Source organism: Myxocyprinus asiaticus, chromosome 8 (genome assembly GCF_019703515.2).
Source record: "Myxocyprinus asiaticus isolate MX2 ecotype Aquarium Trade chromosome 8, UBuf_Myxa_2, whole genome shotgun sequence".
In the NCBI taxonomy this organism is placed as follows: domain Eukaryota; kingdom Metazoa; phylum Chordata; class Actinopteri; order Cypriniformes; family Catostomidae; genus Myxocyprinus; species Myxocyprinus asiaticus.
This window is the reverse complement of record NC_059351.1, coordinates 4,836,969-4,846,778: the sequence shown is the minus strand read 5'-3', so window position 1 is coordinate 4,846,778 and position 9,810 is coordinate 4,836,969. Positions and strand designations below refer to the sequence as shown.

At 36.0% G+C, this 9,810-nt stretch overlaps 1 protein-coding gene across 1 annotated transcript in view; it reads right to left on the bottom strand.

Annotated features, from left to right (window-relative positions):
* Window positions 1-2,030: 2,030 nt before the first annotated feature.
* The window catches only part of LOC127444494 (2-hydroxyacylsphingosine 1-beta-galactosyltransferase-like), a 40,605-nt gene continuing 32,825 nt past the window's right edge, over window positions 2,031-9,810 (bottom strand). The window contains exon 6 of the mRNA XM_051703869.1: window positions 2,031-6,091. Within this exon, the coding sequence (XP_051559829.1) occupies window positions 5,731-6,091 (361 nt within the window). The 3' untranslated portion in view covers window positions 2,031-5,730. The remainder of the gene's footprint in view (window positions 6,092-9,810) is intronic.

Genomic DNA, 9,810 nt, shown 5'->3' with positions numbered 1-9,810 from the left:
ACACTGAAAAAAATGAAAAGTCAACTTTTAATCAAACCATATTAAAGGAATAGTTCACCCAAAAATGAAAATTCTGTCATCATTTACTCACCCTCATGTCATCCCAGATGAGTATGACTTTCTTTCATCTGCCGAACTGAAATTAAGATTTTTTTAAGAATATCGCAGCTCTGTAGGTCCGTACAGTGCAAGTGAAAGGGTGCAAAAATTTTGAAGCTCCAAAAATCACATAAGTCAGCATAAAAGTAATCCATACGACTCCAGTGGTTAAATCCATAAATCCAGACTAATATTTAAATCCTTTTTTTTTTTTACCAAAAATCTCCACTTTCACTTTCACATTCTTCTTCTTGTGTTTTGGCCATTTGCATTCTTCATGCATTTTGCATCGTACTGAGCAGCGAGGAGAATTTCTAGTAAGAAAGGATAGGTGTTACCCACACCTATTATACTGCTTCTGAAGATATGGATTTAACCATATGGATCACTTTTATGTTGCCTTAATTTGCATTTTGGAGCTTAAAATTGTTGGTACCCGTTCACTTGCGTTGTATGGACCTACAGAGCTGAAATATTCTTCTAAAAATATTTGTTTGTGTTCTGCAAAAGAAAGAAAGTCATACACATCTGGGATGACATAAGGGTGAGAACATTTTTGGGTGAACTGTCCCTTTAAAGGTGCAGTAAGTGATGGTTGTAAGAATGGTGGTAGTAGAATGAAAACCTTAACGGTAAGCTCTTAGGTTTATTGACCTCCTTGTTCCTGAAGGACAGAGAGCATTTTTGATTGGCTTGGAAGTGTGGGCTGTTCCCCTGACTCTTTCTTCCCCGTGTTTAAAGAGCATAGATCTGTCATAAGAGACAGACTAGATTTCTCAGTACACCTATTTTAATGATATCCGTCAGGGACATTTAAGTGTGCTATTCAAAAAAATCACTTGCAGCACTTTTAGGTCCACATCAAATGGGTCATCTACCTTTTCATTCCACAATATCAGTTCCTTTATAGTCCTATTTTTCATAGAACCATCATGTATAATAAATTAAAAAAGGCTTACTTTTATTTAATGCTGCAAAAAGATACAGTACTTGCACAATACACATTAGAATGCACTTTGTGCTGCTCCCTCTAATGGAAAAAAAACTTTCAAGGGGGCCTCATGATGTTATATTACAGTATGATAACTTCATATAAATGCTGAAAATAGTCAAAATCATGATGTAGGCCTATAACCTGTAAATAGACAGTTCCTGAAATGTGTCGAATCATGAAATTAATTGTAATAAGTGTCATAAAACCTGGGGCAGGGGCACCCAACGATAAAAATGTTGTCCCTGGCCCTGTAGCTTTAAGTGACCCCCTGAATAAGACACACCCATACAGTACATCACACTCTAAACTGTCTTTAAATAATTAAGAGATAAGATAGACAGGATAAAGTGTCAGCCTATCTCTTAATCAAACACACACACACTCACCTATCTAGTGTGACAGAGTGCTGAAAACGTAAGGCTGATACCTGATACCTGCCAATCAACCACAGTGTAGTATTACACTCCCCCATCTCCCCCTGATATCAGCAATTAAGCAAAAAAAAAGCTATGTTTTAATTGCTCAGAATGTATCAGAGTATTGTGATCAACGCATTATAAAACATACTTTACATTCAGTCATTGGCAGCAGTAAGATTCCACCAAGGTTTGCAAAATAAGGTCGTATTCTTCAATTACAACAGGATCCTTGTTGAGAGAGGGACAACTGTTTTGCATTGATGTCATTTTATATCAATAGGGTCGTAGCTAGATGGTAACTAATCTCGTGAATCAATGAACTGTCCACTTAGAAAAGAGATTGTCTGACTGACATGTAATGTGACCAGCCATAGTTAGTTTTGTTTTTACGTGCCTTTTAGGGCTAGAACTAGTATTAGAGATGGGATTGGCCGACAATAATCATTCATAATAATCAAAAGTAATCAATCAATTTTATTATTATTATTATTATTATTACCATTTTGAAAAATAGCAATTTGAAACAGCAGGCGACACAGACAGTAACATTCAAAATATGTGAAAAAAAGGCATACGGTTTTAGCATTCTAACATAACTGCAGCTGAATGAGATTAACATTGCCAGGCATACACACACACAGCACTACAAAAAGACGGATCATTTAGCAATGCCAGGTTTTCAAGGCTCCCCATGATTTATCTCAGTTTAGCAGTGAGTGACCGAAGTCTGGCAATTTGGTAGCAACATGTACAAGAATTACTCAGAACGAGGGTTGCCATCATGACCATCAATGAGGTCATGGAAAAAAAAACAACGAGACAAACCACTTCAGGGTAGTGGAACTTTCAGACTAGGCTCACTGAAGTTCCTTTGGTGTTCAGGTTAACTTACATGACAATCAAGGAAGAATCGTCAGAAAGTAGGCATTAGCAAACAAAATATTTAATGTTTATTTAACATTACTATTTTTGTTTGTCTTTTTATGTATACATGACAACACAGACACACATGAAAGACACTTTAAAATCATTATGAAATAAAAAATAAAAAAAAAACTAGAAAAAAACTAAATTCCTGCATTAACAATTACGTCTACAAGAAACAAGGAATTGATCAAGAAAAAGACAATGAGAGGCGTTGAAAGGAACTGATGTTGGTGAACTAGCATTGGATTAAATGATAAGTATATAAAGTGAAAGCTAGACACAAACACGCTCAAGCAACCCCATTCAAACTAACACACATCCACATCCACATACTGTAGGAAATCACTTGCTTACAATCACTTAAAACCACACACACACACACACACACACACACACACACACACACACATGCAGTCTTTAATGTTAGAGCCCATTTGTTTCTCTGTTGTTAACCATCTAATATTAATACTGAAAAATCATACAAAATAAACAACATAAAAACAATTCGAATCTTTAAAGTGTGTGAGCGTATGTCACTGTTTCACCAGTCATAGCTTTGATGCATTTGCAGCCAGGTGTATTTTCAAGTATGGACAGTCTTCAACAGTGCTTGGCTGTACAAATGCATTAAACCTCGTAGTAAAAAGAGTTTCATATCATTATGCATTCAGTGAATCTTCCTTTAGCTTGTTATGGTTTTGATTCGTGGTATTGGTACTTTTCTGTGCCATTGACTGTTTGGTATCTGGGATCTGACTCTGACGGACAAAAAAAAGTTTATGAATAGTGGTAAAACTTGATAGTGCAGTTGTGATGTATTATAACACACTTTACAAGAACTGATAACATCTACAGTACAATCTCTTTAAAATGCAACAAAAATTCCTACTGGCTCAAAAAAAAGTGGGGTCCAAATTCTCCACATTGACAGTCCAAGAGTCCGCATTAAAATTAGAGGATTTAAAATTTAACTTGAACATGAAAATAAAAGTTTTAGAATTTTGAAATATATAGGCCTTAAGTATTATGTAAAGAGGTCACTAGTAAGATGTATACACAATTGTGATACTGACCATGTTAACTCCTCCTTTGTATTGTATTGTAAAGTCAACAAACCCAAGCATTCAATAACATCACAAGATGCTCATTGGAACATTTTCAAATCATGCTGGGATAACATGGATCATTAAGTTTTCCATAAACCTGTGGAGTCCATGCCAGCACTTGTGCATGGTGTCATTAAAGCAAAAGGGGACATACCAAATACTAAGACATTCTGAAATTCAAGTTAATTAAATTAAACTTTTCATCTGATAATGTAAATATTAAATTAGACAAATGTAAAATACAGTTTTTTGGACCCCACTGTTTGTTACAAAGTGTTGACACAGGTGCTGATATCATATCCTTAACAGTGTACTGTAACTGTTAAACACAAAGAGTTAGAACCCAGCATACTAAAATCACATTGCCCAAGTGTGATAGGCCTTCATCTACAACAGCTATCTATTCTTCTACAGAATTTTACACAAGTTCATATTCTTATAATCCTTTTATAAGACATTAAAATCCTTTCATAACATGTTGTCAGACTTAAGAATTTCACTGGAAGGTACCAAGTGGTGATCAAATTTGATAAAAACCAATTTCCATTAATCAAGTGTCAGTTTCAAATGTTTTGGTGCATTTAAAACAATCATACACTTCCAATCTGAGACTGTTATTGGTAACACTGCAGTCCAACATTCAGCTGTAAAACCAGCATGTGATTTTATAATCAGATTGCCCAATGGCAATGTTTTAAATAAAACCTCTGGGCGAGAATGCACTTTAATGCACAAAAACTTGGCAGAGGTTCTGTCTATTGCCATAGTCTATCAAAGCACCTGATCTGAGGCATTCATTTTTGTAAAAGAAAAGTTAAACAACCAAATGTTAGAGTGAAATGTTACCATACTGCCTTTCACAGAACTTCCTTTGATGAAAATGGATCATATTTAAAAGACCCAGTAGAGCACCATGGGTAATGTTAGTTACAGTACTAAAATACTCCAGGTCACACCAGGCCTATTGATTTGTGGGAAGGTGGTACGGCATGTTAGCAAACAGTTCTTTTACTTTGATTTCAACACTCCTCTGATACGCATTCAATTGACAAATAGTCTATAGCCTCCAGGTCGGTTAACAAAAAGTTGTAGTCTGTTTGGGACATTTTGAGACATGAATGCATCCCCTCCCACTGTTTAGAAAAATTTAAAGTTCCTCTTAATAAAAGAAACCATACAGTAAAGAATTAATTGAGAACTGTACTGAGAAAGGATTCAAACGTCAAAACCTAAACATCCGTGAAGCAAAACAATATTACAGGTAAAATGGCTTAACTATACAAATAGGACTCAAGTGTGAAGAAAAACGTCTAAAGAGAAACTACAGTTGATAATGTTAGCTGAGAACAACAAAACAAAGAAACTAATGGGGAAAAGTGGCAAGGATAGTCTAGGAATGTTAGTCAAACAACCCGCATCCCACATTAATCATAAATGGAAGCAGGATTTCTACTTTAACACAGCTATTCTCATTGAATTTTATAGCAGCATTAGCAGCTAACAGCTAACTAGCAGCTAGTGGTGATTTTATTGCCTACAAGAAATGCAGTTTTAAGTTAGCAAAATGTGCTAGATTTCAAAGATTAGAGCAAGGCTGGCAACATAAAAATGATCAAATTTGCAGCTAGCATTGTTAGCCTCAGACGAATCAATATGGCTGAAAACGAAAACAAAGTGTGGATGGAGTGCGTGAGTCATAAATATAGAACATCAATTTAAATTCAGTGCACAACATTAGACAGTGCTCTACGCACCAAACATTTATGTAATTTTCCCAAAAATTAATTATAGTTGCATAAATAAATAGATGTAAATCTCTGTATTTGGATGTGTAGTAAAACCTGATGCCCCACAGTCATTTCAAAACTTCAAAACTAATGCTCTCTCCACAAGGATAATCTCAATATTCAGGACCAAGAATGAGCATTAACTCCATTCAACAGGAAAAGAAACATCCTCATGAGTTTTCCATATACGTTTTCTGCTTTCGTTCCTTTCTTTAGCTTCCCTTTTCCAGAAGCTGGTTATTCTAGTTGGTTTGTTTCTTTGTTTACTGACCCATGTGTTTATTTCCTGGATAGGCCCTGTTCTAAGTAAAGACTAGTTACTTTCTTTAGTAAAGCGTTAGTTTTTATTTATCCTACTGTTCTGTTGTTGTTGTTGTTGTTGTTGTTTGTTTGTTTTTTCACTTTAGTTTCTTCTCCATACTTCTAACTTGGCCATTTCTTTTGTGCTTTCCATTTGGAATTCCATTATGACAGTGCCCGTTAACTTTCTCCACTGGAGTTGAACCACGCCCCAGCCGTGATTGAATGAACTTGCCTATTCGGTATAGGCAGTAACAGATGAGAACCAGGCACACTCCTATCACCACAGTAACGTCCAATAAGAAGTACTGGTAGGTGGAGATCTCGTAGACTGCAGAGCGGAGGTGTTTAGCGCCATGGTGACGGAGTATATAGCTAATCCAGTAAACCGCTCGATTTACAGGATGACCAGGCTGATCTTTATGAATCTGAGACAACAACTGTGCTTGCTCACGATACCTTAGTAGAGAGAGAGAGAGAGAGAGAGAGAGAGAGAGGAACTGTTTCAGATCATGAACATCTAATACACAGTGTTCCTGTCTAGATCAATGAATTTCCATTTCAGTTGTTTCAGTTGAATTTGCAGCTGTTCATGATTAATGAAAAATGATTTTTTTTTTTTTTAAAGCTGCACAATGGAAGATTTTTTGGTTGAAGTTAATGAATTTCCATTATTGAGTGAGTACATACAGTAAAAAATCTGTTCAAAACAGCGTTCTTGCCTTACCCCAATTCTCTACGGTGAGCCTACAACAATGATTTATACAGTAGAGTATTTTGAGTAGTTGGGCCGGATTGGGCAGGAAATTGCAGGCTTATGTCATTCATCATCAGGCTTACGTCATTACATTCATTCCTTATACAAGTTGTTTACTTGCTATAATGCTATCATGTGAAAAAGATCAATATTTAAGTACTTTTGAAGTTTGAGTCATCACTTCCGGTTAGCAGCAGTATGCGCGTTCACGTCACGAGAGGGCTTAGTTCATGCAGTCTCTCGTGTTACCTATTCGCATTGGCATGTTACGGACGAAATCTCACTTTTTCTCTTAATTAAGATATCCAGGATAAGCACACAAACACACCACTGTGAAAAACATACAGATACAAATACAGATCTAAACCAAAACCAACGAAGATTTTGTACAGCATTCCTCCTACTCAGCTGTAAACAGCGCTGCTCTTCCATGTGTGTCGCACGTGTGTCAGTTCTTGCGTGAACATGCCAACGCGATTACGTCACACGCACATACCGCTGCTGACTGGAAGTGATGATTTATAGTTAAAAAGTACTTAAATATTGATCTTTTTCACACCAAAAGCGATCGTGTCACTTTATAAGACATTAATTTATCCACTGGAGTCGTATGGATGATGTTTATGCTGACTGTCTGTTCTTTTTTGAGCTTCAAATCACCACCCACTTGCATTTTAAGGACCTACTGAGCTGAAATATTTTTATATTTTTCTTCAACTGTGCTCAGATGAAGAAAGAAAGTCATACACATCTGGGATGGCATGAGGGTAAGTAAATTATTGATTTTTGTGTGAACTTACCCTTTAAACGTGTTTTCTGTTCAGGTTGTTGAAGCTTATATTGGTTGCCATGATTTGTTTACCATTTGCAAAGTGTGTATTGGTTTTCCAATGAAGTTTCTTTAACATGTTTGCCAATTCTGAGTATTGTATAACATTCCTGTAGTTTCGAAGTTTCCTAAGTGTGTGTGTGTGTGTGTGTGTGTGTGTGTGCACACGCCGCCATTTTCTCCTTTCTTTTACCCCAGTCACAGAAATGCATGAGTTGTTGCATCACTTTCCATTGCCCTTTTTGCTGATAGTCTGTGTAAACAGACTAGATAATTTAAAACTACAGCTAAAAGCCACTATAGGCTACATTATGTACAAGGTAGGCTACTGCAAGGTAGTTTCCCATGAATATACTTGTCTCAAGTTGGTTATAAATATGTACTGAACCAGATTCGTAGCGGTTTTTACAAATATACAGCACATGTACATATAAATTTGTTTAGCGTTTATCTCTCCTATTTATCTTTACTACTACTTTACTACTACTTATTATTGTAACTATTATATCAAACATTTCTGCATATTATTTTACTGTATATTTAATACAATACATTTCACCATCATCATAACTGAATCCTCTTTTTGTGTTTTTAGTTTCCAGTTTTTGTGGATGGATTAAATACGCCAGCCTCCATTGTTGAAGGAGTGGAGTGGATACTGCTCTTAGTACCAAGGGTGGTGCTAGGCGTGGGCATCCGGGGCTTAAACCACAAATATTTTTTAGTAAAGCCCTGAATGTTTTTATCATCATGTAGTGTTGTCAAAAGTACCAGTGCTTTGTAACAAGTTTATCCTAAAATCTAAATATATTTTAATATTAAGTAATATATGTATAAATGGAGAGTGGTCTTTTTACAGTATCAATAACACCAAATACTAACTCAATTCAGTGCCTACACTGTCTTGTTAGCAGCTGCTGTCTATGTGTGCGCATGCAAGGCGAGCGCCCATGACTCGCGATTGTGGCTATGTGTAAACAGCCAAAATGCCTTGTCTTGGTGAAATACGGGAAACTGTGTTGGGCTCTTCCATCCAGATGCAGTAAGTACCAAATATTTACATATATAACCTTGAAAACAAAGAGTAACATACAGATGTGCTCATGAGTCAGGACATTTGTTTTAGTTTCAGTAATATTTAAAAATGTACTATATAAATGACACCTCACAGATGTAACATTTAAACTTTTATTATGAAGTGTATTTATATTCCGATATTTCATCAATGCCACATTAGTAGGCTGTTCAAAAAGGTCTGGGCTAAGCCCTGAATATTCACCGACCCTTGAACCACCCCTGCTTAATACCAAAAAAACTGTCTAGCTTTTAAGATGTTTTTTTAAAGTAACCTTGGTTTTATGTATGCTCTTAAACACTATTTATTTGCATATTTTTGCACCTCTGCTAATAAAAAACATCATTTTGGAACGGCATTCCTGCTTCCTGGTGTGATTCTCCTTGTGACTACCTTGGTCCCTGTCAAAAGGTTTCAACCATAGATGTCGACAGAGAGACCAAAAGTTCTGTAGTGCAGCTTTAAAAATCATTTTATAGAGATTGCTGGGGCATATTTTGGGTCAATTTACAAGTAAGGTACCAATCCAAAAAGGATAGTTCACCCAAAAATGAAAATTCTCTCATCATTTACTCACCCTCATGCCATCCCAGAGTCTGACTTTCTTTCTTCTTTATAACACAAATGAAGATTTTCAGAAGAATATCTCAGCTTTGTAGGTCCATACATTGCAAGTGAATGGTGACCAGAATTTTGAAAGTCCAAAAATGACATAAAGGAGGCAGAAAAGTAATCCATAGACTCCAGTGGATAAATCTATATCTTCTGAAGCAATATGATAGGTGTGGGTGAGAAACAGATCAATATCTCTACCTTTACCAGCCACAACCAGTAGGTGGCCGAATGTAAAAGTGAAAGTCACTTCCACACCAGAATGTGGAAGTGAAAGTTAAAATGTAGATTTACAGTTACAAAAGGACTTAAATATTGATCTGTTTCTCACCCACACCTTTCATATCGCTTCAGAAGATGGGATTGAACTACTGGAGTAATATGGATTACTTTTATGCTGCCTTTTGGACCTTTACAATTCTGGTAACCATTCACTTGCACTGTGAGGACCAACGAGGTTGAAATTTTCTTTTAAAAATCTGTGTTTTACAGAAGAAAGAAAGTCATACACATCTGTGATGGCATAAGGGTGAGTAAATGATGAAAGAATTTTCATTTTTGGGTGAACTATCCCTTTAATATATTTAAACAAGTATGAGTGTAGTATTAGTATACAAATGCCTCCAATCAAACCCTTAACAGACAGAATGTTATCATGCTGACTTGTAGGCAAGTTTTACTCTACAAAAGCACTTACATAGAGCATTATCTTGTCAATGAAATATTTCAGAGCAGAGCAAAACAAAAAGACAAAATATATATTAACTTTTCCAGATTTTACCCATTTCCATGATGTTTCCAAACCTCCAGTCACAATTATAAAATTCCCTGATATTTTCAGGTTTCCCTGAATGTGGGAACCACAACCAGAATCTTCAGAAAGTTTGCCTTGTTATACTGGCTAC